Source organism: Lagenorhynchus albirostris, chromosome X (assembly GCF_949774975.1).
Source record: "Lagenorhynchus albirostris chromosome X, mLagAlb1.1, whole genome shotgun sequence".
Lineage (NCBI taxonomy): Eukaryota > Metazoa > Chordata > Mammalia > Artiodactyla > Delphinidae > Lagenorhynchus > Lagenorhynchus albirostris.
Genome location: NC_083116.1, coordinates 120,421,073 through 120,448,849, shown reverse-complemented (window position 1 = coordinate 120,448,849; position 27,777 = coordinate 120,421,073). Strand labels below are relative to the sequence as shown.

At 38.5% G+C, this 27,777-nt stretch overlaps 1 protein-coding gene across 2 annotated transcripts in view; it reads left to right on the top strand.

The window, feature by feature from the left end:
* Window positions 1–144: 144 nt before the first annotated feature.
* Window positions 145–27,777, top strand: part of MOSPD2 (motile sperm domain containing 2) — a 59,105-nt gene continuing 31,472 nt past the window's right edge. For both annotated transcript variants that reach the window (XM_060137847.1, XM_060137846.1), the window contains exons 1-7: window positions 145–248; window positions 406–475; window positions 15,101–15,256; window positions 17,120–17,206; window positions 18,641–18,795; window positions 22,427–22,487; window positions 24,999–25,037. In XM_060137847.1, the coding sequence (XP_059993830.1) occupies window positions 240–248; window positions 406–475; window positions 15,101–15,256; window positions 17,120–17,206; window positions 18,641–18,795; window positions 22,427–22,487; window positions 24,999–25,037 (577 nt within the window). In that variant the 5' untranslated portion in view covers window positions 145–239. The remainder of the gene's footprint in view (window positions 249–405; window positions 476–15,100; window positions 15,257–17,119; window positions 17,207–18,640; window positions 18,796–22,426; window positions 22,488–24,998; window positions 25,038–27,777) is intronic.

Genomic DNA, 27,777 nt, shown 5'->3' with positions numbered 1-27,777 from the left:
CCCGAACAAGAAGTGAATGGGAAGCCAGGTTGAGGGCCTGGTCCCGCCTCCATTCCCAGGCGGCCGCACCGGATTGGGCGGTGCGGCGGCGCTGCTGCCCGCCTTCCGTTGTCACGCGACCGCCTCCACCTCCCGCCCTTCCCTCTTTACCTCCGGGCCGGCTTGCCCTGTGATGAGATAGTCGGACCGCAGTCGTGGAAGTGGCGACGGCAACTGCAATCACGTCCACGACCGCGACCATGGCCGAGGTGAGGAGACGACCGCACCGCTGCCGAGCCCCTCCAACTCGGACCCCGAAGCCGCCTCAGCCTCGGGGGCCGTGCGCCCAGGTGCAGGTGGGCTGGGCAGCGGGGAAGTGGGATGGAGCGCGTAATGTCTAAGCGTCCCTTCGTGTCTCCCTTATAGTGTCAAGCCCAGAATAAAGCCAAGCTCATCTCTGACGTCCGACGGAGGTTCGAAGCTGAGTATGTGACAGGTGGGTACCGCAATCTCGGTGTTGAGGCAGGTGTGAAATGAGCGTCCCCAACTTTGCTGGGGTGTTTGCGGGAGTCATTAGGGACCATTTCGATCCTCACGGGGTTAGGGACCGTGCCCTCCACGTTTCCCAGGTTTTACTCTCCGTAATATGGCAAGGACACTGCTCCAATTGGGCAAGTGATGCGTCCATTGATTCCTAAAGGGTTAACGTAAGTTGGAAGTGTTTTGAGCGTCTCGAGTTTATGGAACTTGCAGGACACTTGTCAGGCCCTCAGCTCAGGTGACACTGTACCTCTAATGACCTTTCACGAGCAACAATCTAGAAAATGAACCTGGAAACAGCTGTAATACTACTCACGTGTGCTTAATTGGGGATCTGAATTCCTCGGCCATTTTGCCTAATTGCACTTCCTACAACCCAGCAGGCTCCCCGCGAAGTAGGCCCTCTCGTGCTGGAGCGAGTTCTTATCTTTTCATCCCACATGTACATAGCAAAGTACCTGTGAGTCCAGAATTGATTTATTGGGTGAACGTTCTGTGTCCAGATGTCACAGATAACTTGAGCTGTCCAGTATTTGATGATTTAATCTTTGTACAGTAATTTTCAGAAACCTGTAGGATAATGTATTATAAATATGGAATAAATAGTCTAATCCAGACCCTGCCACTTACTAGCTTGCTTGTCTTCTCTGAGCCCCTGATTCCATAAGTGTGAAATGTGAATAATTAGGTTAGGAGAATTAAATGAAAAGGCATATATCAAACTGTGTAGCATGGGGTTAGCATATAGTAGGCTCTCAGTATTTTTCCTCAGTAGTCTTTTTGGTTATGTGAAAGGAGTTCAGCTTCTACATCTTGATTTTAGTGCTGAGCGGAGGTTCCCCACAGCTTTAGACTGCCCTAGATGGTATGTCAGTTAATGACCTAGAACAAATAAAGAAATATGTTTGGAATAACCTAGTCAGTAAATCTTTCATCCCTCCCTGTCAGTTTTCTTCACATTCCAAACTTTGTACCAGAGAGTTGCAAAAGCACTTGATTCACTTGTAGCCCAGAGATCTCATTTCTAATAAGGTAGCTGGTTCCAGTAAAGAGAGAATTCTAAAATTGCTTTCTGTGGAAATGTAACTCTTAGAGCTACGTGATTTATAACATTGTAAGAAGTAACCCAGAACTTGACCTAATGAGCTAGTTCTCCCTAATGGTCATTTACTTAGGCCTGAGGGAGGAAGCAGGATGTAGTCATGGAATTTAGCGATAGATAAGATCTTGAAGGTCATCTTGGTCCAACCTTCTCATTTTTACAGTGAAGAAAGTGAGCTCTAGAGAGATGAAGTGATTTGCTCAAACGCCCTAGTGTTAGTAGCTAGGCCGGGGCTGGTGCTCAGGTCTTCTGAATTCACTCTAGTGATCTTTTGGCAGCACCGTCATGTCTAATTAGATCATGGCACTCCCCAGCTTGAAACCCTTCAGTACCTTTCTGCTGTGTTTAGCGTAGACCCCAATTCTTTATGGTGGCCTACACTGTGAGGCCATGTATGCACGAGCTGGATGAGCTCCACCCTCATCTTTTACTACTCCTCTTGCTTAGTACAGATTTCACCACTGCCCACAGTAAGAAACGTATTATACGTTGTAACTTAGTACACACGCACACACATAACTGAAGCAGAAGTTCATTAAAGAATACTTATGCTGAAAACCTATGACTCCCTGATACAATGACCCATAAAATTGACATCTCAACCTACAAATGTGACCCACAGTTTGAATAACATGGCCAGCCACACTGCTGCTTTTATGCACTCCAGATGGACTGAGTCTGTTTCCATCTCGGGACCTTTCCAGTTCTGTCTGCCTGGAAGGCTCTTTATAGGGAGTGAGCATGGCTACGTTCTTCTTTTCTTTTCCATCTTGGTTTACATGTATACGAGAGACCTTTGCCAATTATTAAGTAGCCTCCCTGTCTTGTCTCCTTTACGGCTCTTACCATAACCTGTAATTTCCTGTTCATTTGTTTCCTTATTGTTCATTTCCTTCAGTAGAATGTCTGTGGGTCTAGGGCAGCCTTTGGGCCTTGAGGGCAGGGTCTGACTCGCCTCTGTATACTTATCACAGCTCTGAATACATAGTCATTGATTGAATACAGCAATGCTTAAATACATACATATGAAGATGAGTCCAAGTCTATATTAAGAGCTGTCCTGACCATCTCCCCTCCCCCACCAAAATCTGGCAAAGAGCAGCCCTCACAAAATGTCTCCTAAAGACCAGTGTTATTTCAAATTAAAGCACCGTCTGGCATTAAGTATAGGGAGGGTTTTGTCACACCTGGGGATGTGTGAATGTACGTGGGTGAGTTATCTGCACAGCCATTGCAAATATTAATTAATTTAAAGACTTGCGTTGGAAAGGAAAATAAAAGTTCTTTAAAGACTTTCTCCCCTTAAAGTTTCAGCTGTTTCCTGAAATATAGCACTGGGTAAAGGTAGAGTAGGAAAGTGGTGAAAAGGGTTTTTTGATTTGCCTGTGTTCTCCCTTTCAAGTTTACTTTTTAGAAGTTAGGTGTTGAGAACATCCACTTTCCTCCTTCCTCTGTCTTTCATTTTCCCCTTTCTCATTGTTAACAATATTTTGTTTCAGAAGAGGCTTAAGGCAGGCTTAAGCAAACATGATGTTTTTCCTAAAGGAAAATATTATTTGCAAGTATGTTACCTTACACACTGGCTGTACTCCAACACGTCCTTGGGGGGTAGGTTCTTGGGAATTCTGAGCATGTTTTTGTTTCCACAGAAATTAAGTTACCAATTATGGATAGATTTGTAGCTGCAAAAAGAATAAAATCTAAGTCCATAATTGTTGTAGCAGTACTACTGTTTCTGTCCTCATTGTTTCTGTAAGAAATTTCATGCTGAGCCTCCAATGAGGAACATTTTCCCTTCTATCTTCCTCCTTCTTGTGGCCAAGGAAAGAGACTAATCCCTTGTGACAATAATGTATTCAGTTCCTCACATACTATGTGCTTAATTCTGGGAAACAGTGTGTCAACATTAGAGAAAGCGCCGAAGAAGGATAGAGCCCCTTCCTGAACGACTACAATCTAGTAGAGGCATCAAAACAGAGCTCTATCAAGAGGAATGAGTGCTAAAATCATTTCTGTAGGAGTCAAAGAGCAGGAAAAAAATCACACCTAATGGGGGTGACTGGGTTAGCACCGAGTTAGGAAAAACTTAGAAAAGGTGGTGTTTCTCAAGAACTTTGGAAGATGCTAGAATTCGGCTAGGTAGAGATTGTGATCCAGGTGGCTCAAATACTCCAAGCTGAGATGCTTAAGTGAGAAGGTGTGGGGCTTGTTCGGGTGGTGTTTCTCAAGAACTTTGGAAGATGCTAGAATTCGGCTAGGTAGAGATTGTGATCCAGGTGGCTCAAATAGTCCAAGCTGAGATGCTTAAGTGAGAAGGTGTGGGGCTTGTTCGGGAAGCCATAGGAAGTCCGCTTTGATGAGCCTTAAGGAGGGTAAGCATACCTGCCTAAAAACAGTGGGAATATAGCGTAGAGAGCCTTGGCCACCAAAGCGATGCATCTGTACTTTATTGAGTTTGAAGAGCAACTGAGAGGTTTGTGGGTTTTGTAATTTTAGGTTTGTTTTCTGACTCTATAAGTATATGAATTCATTTAAATAAATTTGGGTGATACCAGAAACAGTCTGGAGAATCTCCCATAAGCTTATCATCCAGAGATAGCTCTTCTAACAGTGGGTGCATTTTTTTCTGGCCTTTTTTTCTATACATTAAAAAAATAGTTAAAAGGTCATTCTGTATGTAGTTTTTCTGTGTTGCATTTTTTATTGACGTGATCTTATTTCCCCATATTATGAAGTAAGCCACGTTTTACATTACTACTTAATATTCAGTTCTATAAATAAAAGAGAATTTTCTTATCTTTTATCTGAAGTAGTCCCTTTTGGACATTTAGATTCTTTCCAGTTTTTTGTTAATACAATGTTTTGCACAGTGGTTCAGATTTTTTCCTTAAGAGTCATGTGTAGAAGTAGAATTGTTGGTTTGAAGAGTGTGAATATTTTAAGATACTTCATATGTATGCTTAATTCTCCTCCATACAAGTTGCACCACGATTCATTCCCAGCAGCAGATATGAAAGTGTTAGTCTCGCCACAGCTTTAGGATCATTTCTTAACTCATGCTTCTTTGTTTGCATTTGATTACTAATGAGAATAAACTTCTTTTCATATGTTTACATCCATTTGTAGTTAAAATTTTTTTTTCTTTAGTATGGCTTTTAAAATTGGTTTGGGCTTTTCTTGTTTATGTCATTTGGACTTTTTTCCTTTTTTGAATGTATTCAAACTTATCCATTCCTTTGTGGTTTCTCCCATTGCTGTTAAGTTTAATAATTGTCTCTCATCCAATAACTTTTTCTAGTCTTTTTGTTTTGTCTTGGCCTCTTATTTTTAACTTTGAAATATCTTGTATGTACAAAATGTATAAAACATGAATGAAATAAACACCCATGTACTCGCTATTCAACAAAAGAAAAAGAACTTTGTGGGTATCTTCAACCCGGCCATTCACAGGGCAGCTGCTTATCCTACATTTGCCGTTACTTGTTCTCTTGCTTTTCATTAGCTTTACCACCTGTGACGTATTCCTCACCAGTACTCTATTAAGTTTACCTCTTTTTTGAACTTGAAATATCAATAAAAGCTGAATATTCTTTTTCCATGACTTGCTTCTGTTGCTGAAGAGTCATTCATACTGTAATCGATTCCTTTTTATAGCTGTGTTGTAGCTCACAGAATGAAAATACCAGTTGATGGATTTGGGGTTCTTTCTAGATTTTACTATTATGTACAATGCTGCTTTAAACATTCTTAGATATACCTGGGGCCTAGACTTTCTCTAGGGCAGCGGTTGTCAAAGTTGGTATAGGAATTAGAGTTCCTTGAGCCCATTTCAAGGGGCTTGAGACTCCAAAACTGTTTGCATAATAACACTGAGACATCATTTTCCTTTTTCACTGGCATTCTCTCACAAGCATACAGTGGCGTTTCCCAGAGGTTACATGGCATGTGATATTGCTGTGACAGATGATAGAATGTGTGCTCATGTGTCCTTATATTTAATTGTTTTCTGTTATAATACCTAATATAGTAACTACCAGTAAATATAACCCATATAAACAAACAAACAAACTCTTTAGAGCCCTCATTTTTAAGAGTGTAAAAGGGGTCTGGAGACCAAGAAGTTTGAGAACTGCTGCTCTAGTTTGTAGCCAACAGTGAAATGGGTGGGTAGTAGAATAGGCACATGGTCCACTTTACTAGATGATGCCAAACTAGTTTCCAAACTGATTGCATCTGTTTTCATTTTAACCAGCACTTTTTGAGTGTCCTTATTTTTCTACATCCTGAAATCTGGCATTGTTAGTGTTTTTTTAAATTTTTGCCCATCTGATGGTAGTGTTGGGATATCTCATTGTGGTTTTAATTTGCATTTCTTTAAGTACCAGTGAGTTTGAGCATCTCTTCATATCTTTATGGGCCATTTGGTTTCTGCTTATGAAAATCACTTCTTCAGGCTCTTCTTGGCCCTTTGTTCGTCCATATAAATTTTAGAATCAGTTTATCATGTTTTTGCAAAAAAAAACCCCAAAACAGAACAAAACAAAACCTCTTTTGGGATTTTGAGTGGAATCATGTGAAATCAGAAGATCAGTTTTGGGGGACTTGACATCATCTTGGTTAAATTTTCTAAGAACCTGGTATACCTATCTGCTGAACTCTTCCTTCTTGAAAGATTTATAATTTTCTCCATAAAGGTTAACCCATTTTTGTTCAGTTTATTTCCAGATACTTTATATGTTTTATTTTTATGGTGGTTTAGACAGTATCTCTTCAGAATTTATTTTCTAAATGATTGTTGCTGGTTTATAGAAAGTACATTTGACTTTTTTACATTAATATTGGACTCAACCTTACTAACTCTTATTAATTTCAATAATTTATCTCTAGATAAGTTGTATTTCTATGTAGACAATAATATCACCTGGAAATAATGATAGTTTTCTTTCAAACTTTGCAATTTTTAGAGCTTTAAGTGCTTCTGTTTTATACTCACTGGAACATTTAGAACACTGTTGAATTGAAGCATTGATAAAAGCCTACTTGTCTTATTCCCGGTCTTAGAGAGATACCCCCGAACACGATCTCTGTAGATATCTTTTATCAAAATGAAGAAGTTTCCTCTGTTCCTGCTTTGCTAGTCTTAGGGTTTTGTTTGTTCTTTTGTTCCCATCACAGTTGCGGGTTGAATTTTATTAAATGCATTTTCTTCATCTATTGAACACATTGTATCGAATGAAGTGTTCACTTGGTTTTTCGCTTTTAATCTGTTAATATGGTGGCTTATATTAATCAGGTTTTTAAAATATATTGCTGTAGTCGGTTAGGTGATACTTTGGGCGTTTTACATCTGTATTGAAAAATTGGCCTGTAAATTTCTTTTCTTGCACTATTCTTGTGTGACTTTGACATTAAAATTATGCAACCTTCATAAAATGAGTTAGCAGTGTTTCCTCTTTTCTACTCTCTAACAGGTATGGTCATTGTGGAGTTCTAACCTGGTTTCCCATAAATCACCCCTCCTCCAATTGATTATTGTTGTTTTATATATTAGTGGTTGCTTACATACCATGTATTTGCCAATATCTTTATCTATCATTCCTTAAGTTTCAGATCTTTTATCTGGTATCATTATTGCTTCATCTTAAGTATAACCTTGAGATTTTCCCTTGGTGAGGTCTTGGTGGTAAACTTAATTTTGAAAATGTCTTTATTTTCTCTGTTTTCTTTAAATTGTGCAGTTAACCTTGCAGAATGCCTTCGTCTTATTAGGCTGAGGGAGACAAAGTAGTTAGAGAAGTAGAAGAAGTAGGAAATGTTAGTATCATAGATGATCTCTGAGAGGAGAATTTCAAGGACAGGAAGATCAGTGAATAGAAGGAAACTCTGTACGTAAAGGTACATAAAAACGGGATTGTTCTTATCAACTGCCCTCTCTGGAAAGGAAGGGTGTAAGGAAAATGGCATTTAAAGTGGAATTAGTATAGCAGATTGACTTTGTTATAAAGCAGAAACTAACACACCATTGTAAAGCAATTATATTCCAATAAAAATGTTAAAAAACACAAAGTGGAACTACACTCCTGGACATTTTACGTAAACTCTCTGGATTATGAACCATCAGGGATCAGCTCAGGCTTTATTCATCTTTGCGTCTGCAATTCCTAGCTCTCTTTTGAGCTAACATATGGTGGGTGATAATAAATTAGTCCTCATAACTAATGAATTATGTATTATCCCCAAGAGAGGAAGCCTTTAGAAGATAGGTAGGTAGACAGACAGATAGACACACACACACACAGGCACTTGGATTTCCTTAAATTCTACTCCAACATTCTCCAGGTCAACCTTTTAAAGTTGTCATGATCACAAGAAGAGGAAAAGATGGGTTAAGAGTTTATCAAGTTTTGTCCTTAATACATGTCTAAAACTATCAAGCCTTTGATAATAGAGAGTATAATATGATGTTGTAACTTTATGTGGGTACAATATATATTTGTGCTCTTGGAACTTTTGCAAACATTCACCACATATTAAGTCATAAAGGAAGTCTCAGAAATTCCAAAGCAGCTAGATCATACAGACCATATTCTCACCCCATTAAGCAACTAAATGAGAGGTAAGGTACTTAAAAAGAAATCAAATGTTAGGAAACTAAAATAACACCTCTAAATAACCCATGGGTTAACAACTTTCCTGCAATGTGTGTAATTCTTACTTCTGCTAAATAACTCATAGGGTAAAGAGGATATCACAATGGAAATTACAAAATACTTAAAAGCTGAGCAAGAGAATATCTGTGGTCTCACTTTCATTTATTAGAAAACAAGGCCCAATAAAAATCAGGTAAAGATTCAATTCAAGGAGCTAAAAAAATGCACACGAGTAAATTAGAGAAAGTAGAGGAAAAAAGAGCAGATATTCATGGTATAGGAAAGAACGATAGTAGGTATAATAAACCTAAGTTGGCCTTTTGAAAGAACTAGTAAAATAAACAAACCTCGGATGACTGATTAAGAAGATAGCGAGGGCTTCCCTGGTGGCGCAGTGGTTGAGAGTCCGCCTGCCGATGCAGGGGACATGGGTTCATGCCCCGGTCCGGGAAGATCCCACATGCCGCGGAGCGGCTACACCCGTGAGCCATGGCTGCTGAGCCTGTGCTCCTCAACAGGAAAGGCCACAACAGTGAGAGGCCTGTGTACCGGTTAAAAAAAAAAAAAAAGAAGATAGCGAGAAGGCAAACACATACACTAGGAACAAAAAGCAGATAGAATTATAGATGTGGTAGAGATTTAAAAAAATCATAAGAATTCAATGACCAGCTTTATCACAGTAAGTTAGAAAACTTAGATTAAGTGGAAAACTTTCTGGAGAAAAGAAAAATCATCTAAAATTGTCTCAATGAGAAGTAAAAAACCTAAATACATCAATGACTATTAAAGAAATTGAATTGGTAGTCACAGACCTCTACCACTCTTCCCACCCCACCATCACAAAGGCACACACATACTCGTAAGGCCCAAGGTCTTTTGTTAGCCCCAGGAATGCAAAGATAATTCATAATCAGAAAATGCAGCAGAGGAATTTACCACGTTAACAAAATGCTTCTCAGTGAAATTTTTGAACAGGCACAGTTCACAACCAAAACTATAAAAAGGTACACATTGCAAAGTCTCTTACATCTCTTGTGCCTCTTCACTCCCTCTTCCTCTTCCTTCTTTAGCTAGCCATATTTGTTTTCTGTTTCTTTTTTCTATATTTGTTTAAGCAAATACAAACATTGCAGTAACCAGATTAAATGAGGGGAAATGTTTATTTCAATAAAGACAGAAACCACACTGGCTATAATTCACCTTTATGAAAAACGAACAAATCTTTTACCAAACGATAAACTTTCTTAGCTCTGAAGTGTGCCTTCTAAAATTCTACAGCAAAGGTCATGGTTAATTGTGAACCTTCAAAATGATTCCCAGAGCGTCAGGAAAAAGACAGTGATCTACAATATTATTTCTGTAATTCTACTGGATATAAAATAACCTAGTTATCAATATGGCAAGGAATATAAGAGGTATAACGTTTGCCAGTCTTGTCAGTATTGGCTCATGGTAGCAACACAAAAATCTCTAGACTACTTAATAATCTGATAGAAGAAATATACAACTTTTTTTCTTTTATGGAGAAAATTATAAAGTATGATTAAAGAACATTGAAAACAATAGATCAAAAGGGAGATAAGTCATCCAAGATACAATATCTCGTACATATCCAGCATATGAATTGAGCTCTTCAAGGATAGGAGCTGAAGCACAAAGCACCTCCCCTCTCTACAACAGACCAGAGGTCGGCTCAGTCCTGTTGTCATTGTTGTTGTTTTTTAATAGCCCTTGAGCTAAGAATATTTTTTGTATTTTTAAAGTGTTGCTAAAAAAAAAAAAAAAGAGGAAGAATCGGCAGCAGAGGCCATATGTGGCTTCAAAGTCTAAGATACTTAGATGTTTACCATCTGGCCCTTTACCGAACAATTTTGCCTATCCCTGTAATAGGCCCGTAGTTCTCAAAGTGTGGTCCCTGGGGCGGCAGCAGCATCCTGTAGGAATTTGCTGTAAGTGCAGATTCTGGGATCCCACCCATGAATTAGACACTCTAGAGGTGGGGCCCAGTTATCCCCGTTTTAACAAGCCTTCCTGCTGACTCTGAGAGGTGCTAAAGTCTGAGAATCGCCGCTATAGGCCAATGGCTTAATCCCATCGTAGATGATCACCTGCCTCTCAGTCTCTCACCAGCTAGCTTCACTGGAAAGAGAAGATTCAGGGTAGGTTGTGGCCAACCAGCAGAGGATGCCCTAAAGGGAATATTCCATTATTTCAGCCTGATCACTCCCATTGTTGACATTTACATGGTCCAGCCAATAGAAGTGGTCCATCCAGTACAAATGCTCTTCCGGGGTCCCACCAGGACTTTAAGTGGATCAGTGCTCAGAGTCCTTGGAGAAATAACAGATGCTAAGAGGTTTTAAACTACTGTTGATGTTTGATAGTTGTATATTTGCTGCATCTGAACAGTATGACACCCAGTTAATAAATTTTCTGGTTTTCATTGTCAGAATACTTTTGTATTTTTTCAACCTTTCTATATGAATTCTAGGCACATTTATAATATCTATAATATACTTTCAAGATTTTCTCAACCAACTAATAGGTCAGTTAGAATTTAATATTCTGTTCATAGGGAGAGTTCTACCGTATGTTAATAAAAATTCATTGGCGTTGTGTTTAAAATTTTCAAAGTGCCCTTGATCTTCATTAGACTGTGGATAGATAGGCAGACCTTATCTCCATTGTACAGAGAAGAAAATCAAGCCCAGAGTGACTTGCTCAGTCTCCCTGTACATAGTTAGTAGCAGGGGTCTTCTGATTTCATCACTGTGCCTGGTATCCTGAATCAGGCTATGAATTTTTTTCACACTTGTTAACCTTAAACCACAGTTTCTGGCTGGTTGGTAATTTCACCAGCCAACAAATGCACGAGGGAAGAAGGAAAGTTAATAATGGAATTCTCTGTTTTATGAGTAAGCACTGTATTCTGTTTATCCTGCAGCACTTAAAATTGTGTATGTGAGAGAGAGCGTGAAGGAGGTGAGCATGCACACGCAGGGAAGAGAGGAAGAAACAAAAAGCTGAGAGGTCATCTTTACCCTGGAACATTTAGTCCTGTCTAACCCGGAGGTGAATTACCATTGCCATTTATTTAGTTCTTTCTCTGCAAAATTAGGAACTTTCCACTTTGTTTGGTGGGGATACACTGTATAAATATAAGACCAATTTACAGAGCAAAATTGATGGAAGAAGAAATAAATAGTAGAAAGAGACAGTGAACCATACAGGTGTGGTGATGGTTCACTGAGGTTTCTTAACAGAGGAGTGGCCAAAAATGAGCTTTGAGCTATTTTGAACAAATGTAAGGATGAGGCTTAAAAGTCCACCACTTGAGATTAATGTTGGTTTGTGGTGAAGTTTTCACTGGTCCTCAGCAAGATGAAAGTAATAAGGACAAGGTATTATGAGAGTATACACATATATATCTGTGTGTAAGGCAAATCTCTTCCTCATCGCTATGCTTTAATCACTGAGAGGTAAAGTCTTTCAAAGTGATGTGTCCTAGGTGGTGGGGAGGGGTGTGCGCACATGTGTGTTTTGATATCTTCAGATACCTTTTGAGTGTACATGTTCAGCTTCTTCCTGTAACATCTGGATTTACTGAAGGACTGGTTTTCAGAAAACTCCCTAACACTTGAGGGTTCTGTGGAGGGGAAAACATTTTCCTTTTACCCTTCTAGGTTCTTTGACTGGCCTAATAATTAAATTGATATAAGACAGATGAACCGGAGAAAAACACAAGTTTAACATGTGTATCCCTTGTATACGTGGGAGAGACCCAGGAGGACTGAGTAACTCTCCGAAGTGGCCCAAGCCACCACCTTCAATACCATCTCCAGCTAAAGACAGAAGATGCTAGGGTGGGGAGTCAGTTATGAGAGGTGACCAAGAAAAGCTCAGTGAACAAGGGTATGGTTGTGCAGATCTACGTCCTGGCCTTTCCCGTTGATAAGAGTTTCTGGAGATTTCCAGTCCTTCTCCTCTTCCTGTCACAGAGAGGGAGGCACTTACAAATGGAGACTTCCTTTATACGTGTAAATGTTTCTTATAAAAGGGTGACTTGTACTCACTTTAAAGATTCCTGTATGTGCTGTTTGTTAAAAATATCGGCCTAAAATAATCAGTATGCCAAAGAGGTATGTTTTGGGCTGTGTAGTTTGCTTCCCCTCAGTTCAGTTGTCTGGGAGCTGTGTTTGAAAGCGGCAAATGGTGTTGTCATAAGCAGTTATTATTACACTTGGCCTTGTGGTCCCAGGCCAAGTTTTCCTTACCTTGAATGCTCAGTTTTCTCTCTGTTTCTCCCTGTGTGTCCTTCTGTCTCTCCCTCTCCTCCCCTCAGCCCTCTTCTGTGTCCTCTTCTGCCCCTACTTTTCTCCAGCCTCTCTCCCTCCACTCCTACATGACCTCCTCCCCAATCCTCTCTTGCTCTGTCTTTTCTAGCTGTTTCCATCTCTACCTGTCTCTAGGGGTAAATGTTTAACAAGAGGTGTCTCATATGTAAGCACATGTCCTATTAATAACAATAATTAATCATTTTAATCTAAATGGAGATTTCTGATTTCAAAGATCTGTATCCCTAAAAGCTATCCAAGAGCAATAAGCTTTACATTTCTTGGTAATGGGCACTGTCTTGTTTATGGTGTCCGTAGTGGTAATATCAGCAGTGGTAGGAGTAATGATAACAATAATGTTTGATTCTTCTTCTTATGGCTAATATTTTTTGAGTTTTTACCACTTGCCACATGTTGTCCTGGGGAAGTGGTAGTCTGCGGACCCTTGGAGATGCCCAGGACTCTTCAGGAGCCCATGAGGTCAAAGCTGTTTCCACAGTGATGCTAAGAACCTTTTTTCCCTTTTTTGTTTGCTCTGATTACGCAGAAGCAATAGTGGGCAAAACTGCTGCCTCGTTGGCCCGAATCAAGGCACTTGGCCATTATAGTCTTCACTGTCAGCACTCTCAGTTAAAACTTTTTTTTTAAGTCAATTTTATTTTAGAAAGCCCCCGATGAAGCAGTAAATTTTATTAAATCTTGACCCTTGAGTACATGGGCTTTAAATGTTCTGGGTAACAAAATCAGGAAGTACACATTACATACTTATGTGTATTTGAGTTGCTAGCTAAATTAGTCACATTTTTCATGGACCACCATTTTTATTTGAAAGAACAACTGTTAAGTAAACTATGGTTATTCAGATTGGGGTATTTGGGAGAAATTTTCTTGAAGTCAGACAGTAATTTCAAGGAAAACACTATATTGGTCCAGTGGAGAGTGCTGTCCAGTGGCCAAACTGGATGATCTGACTTTAGGGGCAGGTGCTCCCAGGGTCCTTTTTGCTGCTAAACAGTATATAAATTCTTTTATATCTCAACTCATGTTTATAAATCATAATTAGAGAAAACTTGTCCTTTGAATACTGATGAACTTTTGAATAGACAGAGCTAAAATACCATTTTCCAAGGTTAACTTACAACAGAACCACTCATTGTAAAGATTAGAAAAATAGAGCCCAGATATTGAAAGCCATATCCAAGGTAACACTCTACAAATACATGATTTATGGCCTCATCTTAATATTTTATAGTGCTTGAAACTTTCAAGTACTTTCATATATACATTTTTCTCTGATCCTCACACAACCCTGTGAGTATCTAAAACAGTTTAAAGGTAAGGAAATTGGGACTCGAGGATAATTCCACGGATGCTCTTTATATTTCCCCACCCTTTCAGCTGTTATCGCTGAGGGCCTGAAATAACTCAGAACTACTGGAGAGGAGAGAGAATCTATACAATTTGGCAACTAACTAGGGGGAAAAAAAAAGAGAGATGAAGGAGCCGGGCAATTTTCTGAAGTTTCTTCTTTGGGTCCCTGGGAGGGTACCATTGACAGAGAAAATAAAAAATAGAGACGGAATAGATTCAATCAACAAATGTTTCCTGAAGGCCTTTTCATTGGCACTATGTAATCTGCTTTGGGGGCTTCTTAGGATGTATATAGACTGTGCTGTTACGATCTGTATATGGGAAGATATGGCATAAACACGAGTAACTCTGATTCAAGGGTGCTAAGTGCGTAGTTTAGGTCCTGTAGCTAGTCACAGGAGGGAAGGAATTACTTCTAGGCCCAGGGAAAATTTTTATGGAAGAGGAAGTATTTGAAAGGGCTCTTGCAGAATGGTAGAATTTGGATGTGCAAAGGTGGTTGTGAGGAGACAAGGAAAATTTAGTTACAGAAAAATAGAGCAGGGTGTGGAAGGAGGATATAGAGGTATGTAGAGGTTGGTGAGAACACAGCATGTGTGTAGGTGGATAATGAGAAATTATTGGCAACAATTATTCCAGTGAATTAAGGGAAATGTTGACTGCTACATACATAGTTTTCCATTTTGTATTTAGTTCATTTTCAAAAAAGACACTTGGCAAACATGTCTTTTTAAGTACAACCTAGTTCTTTCTTTATACATAAAAGTTCATTTTTCATTGTCTAGGGTGAGTATTTTAAGTTCACATAACATAATCGATCTTCCTAGATGTTGGTTTATGGTTTTAGAGGGTTATGCAAAATATTTTACTATGGTCTTATTTTTTAACTCTGTGGTGGCTTGTCTTAAAATAAAGCTGCAATTTTTAGATAACTTTATTCTAGTCATACTTAGAAATTCCATCAATCCTTTAAATTGCATTTTCATCTGAACTGCATCCCTGTGTCTATCTTCAAGTAGCTTAGCTTTATCTTCCAGGTCTTTCTTCTCCTTTGGTATTAGTGCTGGTTATCATTCACTGCTGAATTTATCTGACTTGGATATTTATTACTGTTTTTCCCCTAGATAAGTCAGATAAGTATGATCTACGTGATGTTGAAAGACTACAACAAGATGATAACTGGGTTGAAAGTTACTTATGCTGGAGGCATAATGTTGTAGATGAAACACTGAAGATGCTTGATGAGAGTTTTCAGTGGAGGAAAGAAATGTCTGTCAATGGTAAGCTGTTCGGGCTTCCCTGGTGGCGCAGTGGTTGAGAGTCCGCCTGCTGATGCAGGGGACGCGGGTTCGTGCCCTGGTCCGGGAAGATCCCGCGTGCCGTGGAGCGGCTGGGCCCGTGAACCATGGCCGCTGAGCCTGCTTGTCTGGAGCCTGTGCTCCGCAACGGGAGAGGCCGCGGTAGTGAGAGGCCCGCGTACCGCAAAAAAATAAAAAATAAAAAAAATAAATGGTAAGCTCTTCAGTTTAACCTTGACTGTGTACTATATCCCCTGCATAAATGTTACTATTTTACACTTATAGCGTATTTGCAGATATTCTTGGCAGTCATCAGAAATATCAGAATATAATGTTTTATAAAGACACAGTAACATTTGAAAGGAACATCTTATGAATAAATCTTAAAATAGGATTATTCATAAGGAAATCAGATCACCAAGGAGCAGAATCACAGATTCTTCACTGACAGCAGAGTCTCCTATTCTGTGTCTATTTGGTTTAGAACCATTAAAATATCAAGACAGCATCTTCGCTACTAGGCCTAGAAATAAGGGGATACTATTTGCCTGTTTTTCTCAGTTGTTGCCTGGTGTCTGTCTCTATTCCCAGAGTTCCTTGTGCTAATAGGTGCTCCATGTGGAATTACTATACGAATGGGAGTCCCCAAAAAGCCGGCTTATCCCCAAGGATGCCTATAGCAGCCTCCTCTTAACTTCTTGATTTCAAGGCCCAATTCTAGATTGCAATTCCCCACCTCCCCCAAAAAGGAGTTTTAAATCTTAGAGGGGATTTTATAATAGTGTTCAAGTACATGGAGAACGCTTTTCAGGAGAGGTTACCCGTTATCTCTCTCCTCCTAAAAAATTTAACAGGAAGAAACTGGCACAACTACTCGTTTCGATGAGGTATAAAGAAGGATTTCCTGACCTTGAGGATTATAAACGGTGGAGTGACTGAGTCTGGAGACTTAATACAAAATAGTCAACAAATAAATCCAGAGCAGATACTCTCCGCAGTCATCCTACTTGGAGAAGGAATCTATCAGAAGGAGAGTATTTAAAAAATAATTTGATTGGAGATATAAAAACTGTAGGTAATTTCAACAGTGAAGCATTTATTAGTCAAGCAAAGAAATGTAAACCTGATGTTTCTAAATCATTTAAGTACAGAATAAACCTTTAAACTCAAGAATAGTTTTCTCTTACATAGAATTGCTAGTTTCTAGTGGCAGACAGCAGAGAGATGATGAAAGGTGGCTGGGGAAAGATAAAGAAACCTTTGAGAGTTCTCGGAGAAGTACTAATGAATGACACAGAAGCCTTGACATTTGCTGCCTTTCTGTGTTGGTTCTCGGCCTCACTAGAGAGTGGACCTCCTGCTGAAGGATCTAGCATTTTTCTTGAAGTATTTCCCACCTGCCCCAAGATTATAAATGTATTAGACTCTACTGGTTATCAAACTTTGATTTCTTATACCACTTCTGAGGCTATAATGTGGACATTTACTGCCATGTTCTTTTGAAATTGTCCAATCGTGATAATATTTGTTTGCAAGTCATTAGGTGAAATACAACTAGAATATGGAGATGTGTCCACATCATAATGGCTGATATGTAAGAGGAAATGGATTTTTTCCATTTCTGTCATCTGTGTCTTTATGTAGTTTTTTTCCTACTTAGTAAGAAACACCATTTTTTATCGTCAGAGGTTCTTTCCAGATGTTTGCATAAGCTTTTTCTTTTTTTAGTAAGTTTATCTTTTTTTATGTCAGAGCTACTATATTAACAGTAACCTTTATGTTGTAAGTTTTGTTTTTAAAAGGCGTCTAAGTTACAATTACTCATCCAACTTTATCACTTTTTAGACCTGACTGAAGCCTCCATTCCCAGGTGGTTACTGGAAATTGGTGGTATTTATCTCCACGGTTATGACAAAGAAGGCAACAAGTTGTGTAAGTATAATGTACGTACTGGCTTTTCAGGATTTTGAGATGTAGCCATCCATCTCAACTGAATTAATAATAGGCAGAGCTTTCTATGTATGTACCACACGTCAGGTTTCCTACAATAGGGATTGTTAGAGTCAGCTGGACCAAGCGTCAGATACTTAGTAGTTGAATGTACCGTTTGCATTATAATAAAGTAGGCTGTAAAGGCAAGTGCCACATCCCATCACACAGCCAAAAGGATGTAACTCAGAGTCATTATCTTCTTTCTAATTTACTGATGTTAAAATTCAACCCAGTATCTTTATGGAAAATCTTTTTGATAGTCACTAAGGGTGGCTAAATGGGCCAAGCCGAATTTGGGGCAAAGGGGATAGAGGAATAACTTGGTTTGTACCAATGCTGGGACTCAGCAGGAGTGTCAGAGCCCCATCCTGAGCAGATGTCCTGCCAAGGCAGTTTGCTGCACGGTCGTGCCCGCCTTGCGCACCCTGTGTGTGGCCCGTGGTCGGCTCCTGTTGTAACAGTGCTCTCGTAGCATTTTCCTCCCATTGCTGGCTCCCCCTCAGTCTTCCTTTCCCATTCCTCTTATTCCACCTGTATCTCACATGTGCTTCCCAGGCTTTGTTCCTTTCTTGGCCTCTTTTCCTTTCCAGCTGATGCAGTCTCCTTGGGTGATCTCAAGTACGTTGGCACCTTCAGCTGCCTTCTCCCCAACAGCGGTGACCCCAGGCTGTCCCCAGGCCACATGCATGTACACATCCAGCTGCCCACCGGATTGATGGTTGGCCGCCTTCAATACAACACACAGCTGAACCACATGCGTCCCACCACCCGCCCTCCCTGTACTCCCAGCTCGGGCCCATAGCCGTTGGCTCTTCCTCTGACAGAGCTTCACTTTAGCCCCTCCTCCGATTTCAGTAGCACTTCCTCAGTTCACTCCCAACCCCTACCCCCTTAGCATTTCATGCAGATTTCTTCAAGCCCCGCCTGTCTCTCTGTTTAGCTGCTCCTCTCACCACTCGTCACATCTTGTCCTAGCTGCCACCACTCTGAATGGTTGCCAGGCTCCATCCCCACACACGACACCCGCTCATGCTGCCATCGTGCTTCCGTCTGGGCTTTTCCTCTGGACGGAACATTTTTCTAGTGCTCTGTTTTTTGTTAACCACAGTGTAGAGTACTTTTAGGTTATTACCAAATATTGTTTTTTCCCTTACTTACTAAGGGGGGAAGTGTATTTTCTAAGGGGGGAAAATAGTTTACCTTTCTGCTACTCTTTAAGGTTCCCTAGTATATACTATTTCGAAGAGATGTTTTTAATCTGAGAAACAAAATAAAGACAAATGTTAAGGAAAAGGAATGATATAATATATGCATAAATAATATTATAATGCCATAAATATTTTTTCTTATTTTTATCTTATGACCTGCTTAAAGTCTGGATCAGGGTGAAGTATCATATAAAAGACCAGAAGACCATAATGGACAAAAAGAAGCTTATTGCGTTCTGGTTGGAACGGTATGCTAAGAGAGAAAATGGGAAACCTGTAACAGTGATGTTTGACCTGTCAGAGACTGGAATAAATAGCATAGTAAGCATTTTTCATTAATTCTAAATCATTGTTTATCATGACATCCTCCCTCTCTCCTGTCCTCCCTGCCACTACCCCCTTGACCAAGTTGTCCTGTAAAATAGAGCTAACCAAGTCATGTTTGGGATTTATTTCCAACCCCTGCATTGTGAGTGAAGTCAAACGTGGAATAGGATTTGCAAAAAATTAAATGTGCTTCAGTATTTGGCATTGAAACTGTAGATTTCCTAGAAATGTTCCTTGTCTGATACATAGGATATGGAAGGAAGACGTCGAGGCTGGCAGAGTAATGAGTAGATGTGGTAACAGTGAACTTTTCTATCAGAGCTAATAATACCCTATACAGCACCTCCCCGTGCCTGGCACAGAGTAATGCACTCAGGAAATGTGGAGTACAGTAACGTATGCTCTCCAGCGTACCATTACCCGCATGCCATGTTTTGCAGTGGCGAGATGTTCACCTGCATTTTTGCACATCCAGCACTTTGTGATTTTGTTGAGGTTTTTTGTTTGCTCGTTTAGGTTCGCTTTCTGTTTGATTTGGTTAGCTTTGGAAACCAGTTTTCTTCAGGTGATTTTGCCAAGCTTAAAAAATAAATAAAACCTACCGGTCTTTAATTTGGGCCCTTGTGACCTTAGTGCCAACTACAAACCCTTCAGCAGCGATGGGGATTTGTTGGCGCATTTATTAGAGCTGTTGTCTCTTAACACTCAAAGCTGCGCTAATTCTGGTAGCAGTGAAGTGGTGTTCGGAGACATGCCTGGGGCAGCGTTGAAATCTTTTTCAAACTCCAGTTGGCAAAGTATGTTAATATCCCTGAAGTGTTCGTATTCATACTCTTTGCCTGGTAACTAACTTCTGGAAATCTATTCTAAAGAAATAAACCTGAGTATAGAAAAAGTGTACATCAAAATGTTTTTTCAGAGTGTCATTTAAAATGGTGAAAAAGTAAAAAAAAAAGTAAATGTCAATACAGTGAAGTGAATTATGGTGTATCTAATTGATGGAGTATGTGTAGCTATGTAAAATGGTGTTTGTAAAGAATTTGTAGTAATATTGGAAAATAGCTTTTTTTTTAAGAGAAAAGGGCGACAGGGTTATATCATAGTGATACATAGCCCCCAAAAGGGAAGTCTTAGACATTAAACAAACAAAAAACAGGCTAGAGTTTTTTTTAGGCAGTGGGACTACAAGTTTTTTTTCATCTTTCTTTGTCTCTAAGAGTCATTTGCCCTGGGTTATTTTTTCAATCTAGTTTCCATGTCAATGAGTTCTAGATTACAGAATAAACCATTTTATACCCAAAATGTAAATCAAAATGCCTAGATAAATAAATATTGCATAGTAATAAATTATGATTCTGTTATTCTTTATGTATGATAGTTTTCTATTTATTAACCCAGAATCATAAAAAATAAATGTTAATGTTTTTTATTGACAAATACAGGGGCAAGGAATTGAGCTGATTATTTTTCAAGCTACTTATATACTGTTTCATTATCTTTAATTTATAAAGTTTATTTGCATTACTAAGTAGTTAAATCATCAATATTTTCAAATACTAGAATCTTACTGAATTATGTTTATACATGACCCTCGTAATTCAGAAAAGATTTAAGTCAACCTTTAAAGATGTATACATAATTGCAAGTCAAAATTTAAATTATTTACTAGAGTTAGGCCACTAATTTGGCTTTAAGCTTGCCTGAAAGAAATGGAATCATTTAAAATTACTCAGTGAACACAACATCATAAAGCAATTATACTCCAGTAAAGATAAGACAAATAAAATAAAATAACTCAGTGGACATACTTTAAAACCAGCATTTTAGGGAAGTTTATCTATTGCTGATACTTGAACCAGAAGAAAAGTCTGTCTTTTTTTTTTTTAAGTTTTATTCTTTAATTAAAAAAATTTTTTTTGATTGACTGATTGATTGATTTTTTGGCTGCACGCATGTGGAATCTTAGTTCCCCTACCAGGGATCAAACCCGCACTCCCTGCATTGGAAGCGTGGAGTCTTAACCACTGAACAGCCAGGGAAGTCCAGAAAAGTCTTTCATGGGTCTTCAAAGGGAAGACATTTTACAAGATAATGAATAGCATCCTTGAAAACATCCTCACAGAACGCAGAGCAGTGGGTTTCACGGAGCTTCTTTATGTAGTACCCACCAATACACGTACACCAGTGGCATCCTATCAAATCGGCTTGAATTAGCAGTAATTTGGGATTTTATAAGCAAGGTTATTCAATTAAAGATGAAAAGAATATTGGACAGAGACTTTTGGGGCAAAGTCTGGAAGCCACAGATCATATACTAGGTAACCAAATCTTTACATAACTAGTTATTTTGAGATACCTTCTTTGACTCTTAACTACAAATTATTCAACTCTGTGCACAGTGGATATAATGATTAGTTATAAAGGTATTGTTATATGCTAGGATTTATCCCATAATAAATACGTAATATAGTTATGGATGCTTATTTTCAGTTTATTAGCGTTAAAGATGCTACAACTCACATGCTAGGAATAACTTTATAGACTCAGATCTCTAGGGCAGCTCACCTTTGAGTAACTGATAGATTTAAGTTTGCCTGGTTGTATCTTTCATCCTACAGTCCTTATAAGATGGTTGATCAGTAAGTCAGCCTGTGGCCAGTGGAAACACACGGAATGAAATGATCCATGTGAATAGTAACCCTAATAATCTAGTTTCATGTTGCTGTGTTCAGTGCAGTAGAACCAATAGTCAACTGTGTCTCCTAGAAATTGAAGTCAATGAACAACCTTTAAATATAAACGAAAAAACTCTAATTCTTATTCTAGGCTCCTACACAAGAGGAAAGAAGCTAGAAGTGAAGTAGATACAGCACACCAATATGATCAGATTAACTGTTGTATAAAAGATTAATAAAATATATTTTATTGACTATTATGAGGTATAGAAATTAGGTTTAAAAAACAAACATATCAGAATTAACATGCATATATATTGTCGTTCCAAGTAGTCAGGTTGAAAACTATATACTTGTTCTAATAATTCTTTAATTGTTCGACAGATGTTTAGAATTTCTTTATGGGGGTTCCTCTTTATTTTTTATTTATTTTTTTATTTTTTTTGCGGTACGTGGGCCTCTCACTGTTGTGGCCTCTCCCGTTGCGGAGCGCAGGCTCCGGACGTGCAAGCTCAGCGGCCATGGCTCATGGGCCCAGCCGCTCCGCGGCATGTGGGATCCTCCCGGACCGGGGCACGAACCCGTGTACCCTGCATCGGCAGGCGAACTCTCAACCACTGCGCCACTAGGGAAGCCCGGGGGTTCCTCTTTAGATCCGTTTTATAATGCCACATTACCTTAGCAGCCTGAAGTATCTAACTAGTCTGGGGTAACATGAATGATGTTTAAGCTAATTTCTTTAACTCAGTTTTAGGACTGATTATTATAAGTAGCTTAATGACTTAAAAACTAACTCCTGGGAATATAAATATTTATTTATGAACTATTTTTTAAAGAATTTAATAATTACCTCATTTATATTTAATAATTTATCACCTTTAGAAATATGCAATCTAAAATTCTCTAATGTGGACAGTCTTAAAGATTTAAATGTATAATCTTTCTTTTAGGACATGGACTTTGTACGCTTCATCATCAACTGCTTTAAGGTTTATTACCCTAAATACCTCTGTAAGTAACTTCCTCCTTTATAAAAATACAATATAGCGAAACCATAGACAGTGTCTAAGAATTGTGGAGCTTTGTATTATTTTAGACTTTAATACCTGAGACATTGTTTTCTGGTGAAGAGCTTAAATATGTTCTAGAAGTTGAAGTACATATCCTAGTAGATACAGGAGAAATTTTTCATAAATAATCATTGTCCTTTACAGTTAGTTTTAAGAGTTCAAGTTATAATCTGTATACATGCCATCCTGTCTCACACACACACACACACACACACACACACACACACACAGAGAGAGAGAGAGACGTAAAAACATACATTTACTTCCAAGATTATCCCATTTTTACTAATTTTTCAATTGAGAAATTAATTTTAAATATTATTTGGAACTTCTTACATGCAAGAAACAGATGAGCAATATTGGTAAGTATACTGTGTGATAAGCAATACTCATACATAAAGTACATTGTGTTTCTAGTTGCTTTTTTTAAATTGTCATTAAGAAAGCACTTGACTAGTGTGCACGACATTTGAATCTGGTGGCATTTGGAGTTTGTTTTTAATTGTGACTCTTCTATTAATTACCTGAATGAAGAACTCCTAAATATTATATATTCATTTTTGACTTAATAGATTTACATGATGGCTTCCCCCTAGGGAAATCAAGATGCCATTCCACATAAACAGTCAAATATTTTTAAAAACCCCAGTGGGTTGAAAGTGAAGAGACAGAAGAGAGGCAACAGGGAAATCAGAAGTGGAAACTCACAGGTCTGCCTGGGCACACCCCTGGCAAATACCACAATTAGCGTCTTTGGGGACTTGTGACTCAGGTGACACTACAGCATGAAATGCCTAAGTCATTTTATTTTGACGTGCTTTCACATTAGTGTTAATGTGATGTGAGAAACAGAAAGCGTGGTGGATATCGAGGATCATTGCCACTCCTAGCGCTGTGCTCTCGTGTCTTCAGAGAGAGTGTTGATGAACATTTTTAGGTAAAGAGAATGTCTAGTTTGGGGAACCTGTAGGATCTGCTGTTCCTTCTGAATTCTTCCTGGATCTGGCATATACCCTGATTCATTAAGACTTGCTGAGTGGTGCCAGTCATTGGTCAGTAGGGAATCACTGCCCTGGATTATTAGATTTTTTTTCTTTCATGTACAAAATGAAAATAAAATATCCACTTGTTTATTGAAATACCCAAAGGGGTTTGTGAAGAGCTATTTATAAAGAACATAAATATTACTATTACTTTATAAAACACATCTAAGATTCTTTTGAGAAAACTATTAATAAATTCATGGGTGTATATCAAGATGAACTGAACTCTGTGATTCCAAATAACTAGAGATAATATATTTATTCTAGCTACATAATGTTTTGCAGACATTGTTTTTTTTTTTTTTTTTTTTTGCGGTACATGGGCCTGTCACTGTTGTGGCATCTCCCGTTGCGGAGCACAGGCTCCAGATGCGCGGGCTCAGCAGCCATGGCCCACGGGCCCACCCGCTCCGCGGCATGTGGGATCCTCCCGGACCGGGGCACGAACCCGTGTCCCCTGCATCGGCAGGCAGACTCCCAACCACTGCGCCACCAGGGAAGCCCACAGACATTGAATTTTATAGAATCTTAAGTTGATCATGTTTCAAAATTTGTCATGAAATATAATATTCTTAAAATCTTGAGTCAGAATCTTTTTAGGCATATCTCAGATGAAGACTGAGGTATTGAGCACCAGGGTACCTCTTTGCAAGTACCTTGTTCCTTACATGTGCATTATTTGTCCTACATTAATATAATCATTCTAGGAAGTTCTCTGTTCAGGGAAGAATGAAATTATGTTTTGATTCATCTGGAATAGAAGAATGAATTTGTTATCAAAAATCCCCTCTGTGGGTTCTGATTCTTTCTCACAATTGTTAATAGGGCTGCTTAATATCTTCATCTAAGTATACAAATAAAATTTCTGTATACTTTGGAATTATTGGTTTCCTGAGGCTCATAATATTAAGAAAAGTTGAAATCATTTTTGTTTCTTAAAACATAATGATTTATTAAAAATGGGGCAACTGTCAGAGTGGGTTTAACAATATAATATCTAGAAAACTAGAATTGAAGCCATAAATTAGACATTGAAATCATTTTAAAGCTCAGTGGACTTTAGCACTAATATGACATGCCACATCCAGAGTTTCTACTTACCCACTTACTATTTTGTTTGGTACCTTTCTGCAAACAACAAAAGCAATAAATGAATAAAAGAACACGCTATTTGCCAAAGGGCAGTGATAGTACATTATTCATTTCACACAAGCCATCCTCCTAGGTGAGCCCCTCACCATTGTGAGAAGTCAGTTTAGTTCTAGCACCACTCACACTTTATGGAATTAAAACTGAGTCATCCATCTCAGTTTTTAGATATATTTAATAACTAGTTTTTTTTAGGCCAGGTATAAGTGACTACTATTGTGGTACTAAGTCACAGACAATGAATTTTTTTTATCTTTCAGCAAAAATGGTGATCTTTGATATGCCTTGGATAATGAACGGTGAGTATATTACTTATACTTTCCTAACATAAAACGTCTGATTTTTTTTTCTTTGCCAATTTAGCCGTATTTCTATGGTTGTTTAAAAAAGAATGTTATTGTGTTTGGTGTGTAATTTTAAGAGGCTGGAGCTAGAACATGCAAAGGCTGTTCCTAAGCAAACTGGGCCAGCGTTGTACCCCCAGGCTCTGGGGATACCCATTAGTCTTGTCTAAAAACAGTTTTAAAATGTTCAGTCATTCAGGTAAAACTATAGCCAGAAGACCTGTTTGTCATCTACAGATGGGATATGTCACAGAATGCAGACCTTGGCTAGGTTCTCTCATGGGCTTCAGGTGTTGAGGAAGAAAATGGGATGAATCTAAAATTTAGTCCAAATCTCTATAGTCACATAATCCTTAGGACAGTCATGGTATATATTTTTGGCAAAAAAAAAAATTTAAACCATTGAAAAACATTCTTTACCAACTCGGATGTGGTTGTAAATTTAATGTTATTTTCAGAATGTGCATTTTCATTCATGTTTGCCAATCAATTGTTACATAGAAAGCAGTAGAGAAAACCAATGAAATCAAAACTCGGTTCTTTGAAAAGTTCAACAAAATTGACAAAACTTTAGCTAAACTGATGAAGAAAAAAAGACTCATTATTAAAATCAGGAATGAAAGAAGAGACATTACTACTGACCTTACAGAAATGTAAAGGATTATAAGGGAATACTGTGAACAGTTGTGTGCCAAGAAATTAGATAACCTAGATGAAATGGGCAAGTTCCTAGAGAGACACAAACTATCGAAATGGACTCAAGATTCTGAATAGAAGTATAACAAAAGAAATTGAATTAGTAATCAAAAAACTTCTCACAAAGAAAAGCTAAGACCCTAAATGGCTTCACTAGTAAATTCTACTAAACATATAAAGAGGGATCAACACCAGTTCTTCTCAAACTCTTCCAAAAAATAGAAAACACTTCCCAACTCATTTTATGAGGCAAGTATATCCCTAATAATAAACATCACAGAAAAAGAAAACTAATATCAGACTAATATCCCTTATGAATATAAATGGACCAGCCCTCAATAAAGTAACAAACCGAATCTAGCAGCATATAAAAAGGATTATATACTATGATCAAGTGGGATTTATCTCAGAAATGCAAAGTTGGTTCAACATATGAAAATCAACCAGTTATCCATCATATTAATAGACTAAAGAAAAAAAACCACATGATCATCTTAATAGACACAAAAAGTATTTGACAAAATCCACTACACTCTCCTGATAAAAGCACCCAAGAAACTAGGAATAGAAGGTTCAAAGAGTTGGGACAACTGCCAAGTTAGTTGGATCACAGTAGTTCACACAAGACTACCCTCACTTATGACACTAATTGTAAGTTCAAGGGGTTTCCAAAACTACCCTCAGGTTTACTGGAATCATTCACAGAACTCACTGAAAGCTATTGTACTCAAAGTTATGGTTTATTACCAGGAAACAATTCAGATTAAAATCAGCCAAGGGTTAAAAAAAAAAAAAACATATGGTAGAATCCAAGGAAGTACCAAATGTGGAGTGTGTTACTTTCCCGTCATCAATATGTGACAGTGCTCATGAAGTATTTTCAAACAGGGAAGCTCACCCAAACCTCAGTGTTCAGAGTTTTTATTGGGGCTCCATTTCCTAGGCCTGACCAGTTTATCACATGGTTCATCTCAGTCTCCAGTCTCTCCAGAGGTCTACAGATACTGTGTGACCCAAAGCCCCCACCCTAAATTGTATTGTTCCAGTGTGACTCAGGGTCCCTAGGCAAACAAAGACACTCCAACAGGCATGAAGGTTACCTCCAGAAGCTGAGGGTAAAGGCCAGACCTTTCTTTGGGTAAAGTTAATTTTTCAGAGAAGAGAATTTCCTCACCCCGATAAAGGGCATCTATGTAAAACCAACATCTATGAAAACCCACGGCTAACATCATACTTAGCAATAAAAGAATGAATATTTTCCCCCCTAAGATCAGGAACAAGATAAGGTTGTCAGCTCTTACCACTTACATTGCCAGGGCACTTTGGCAAGAAAAAGAAATAAAAAGCATCCAGATTGGAAAAGAAGAAGTCATACTATCTATATATGCAGGTGACATCTTCTATATGGAAACGTTTAAGGAATACACACACACACAATAGCCTATTAGAACTAATAAATGAGTTCAGCAAGGTGGCAGGATACAAAGTCAATACACAAAACCAGTTGTATTTCTGTACACTGGCAATCAATAATACAAAAATGAAATTAATTCCATTTATAATAGCATCACAAAGAACAAAATACTTAGAAATAATAAAAGAAGTTGAAGACTCATGCTGAAAACTACAAAACACCATCGAAGGAAATGCAAGACCTAAGTAAATACTCATCTCTTGTTAATAGATTAGAAGACCTAATATTGCTAAGATTCAATGCAGTCCCTGTCAAAATCCCAGCTGCCTCCCCCTTTTTTTTTTTTACAGAAATTGACAAGTTTGTCCTTAAATTCATATGGAAATGCAAGAGACCCAGAGTAGTAAAAATAATCTTGAAAAAGAACAGTGAAATGGAAGGACTCACACCTCTTGTTTTTGTTTTTTTTTTTTGGCTGGATTGGGTCTTAGTTGAGGCACACAGGATCTTTTGTTCTCATTGCAGTGCGCTGGCTCTTTGTTGCAGTGCACAGGCTTCTCTCTCGTTGTGGCGTACCGGCTCCAG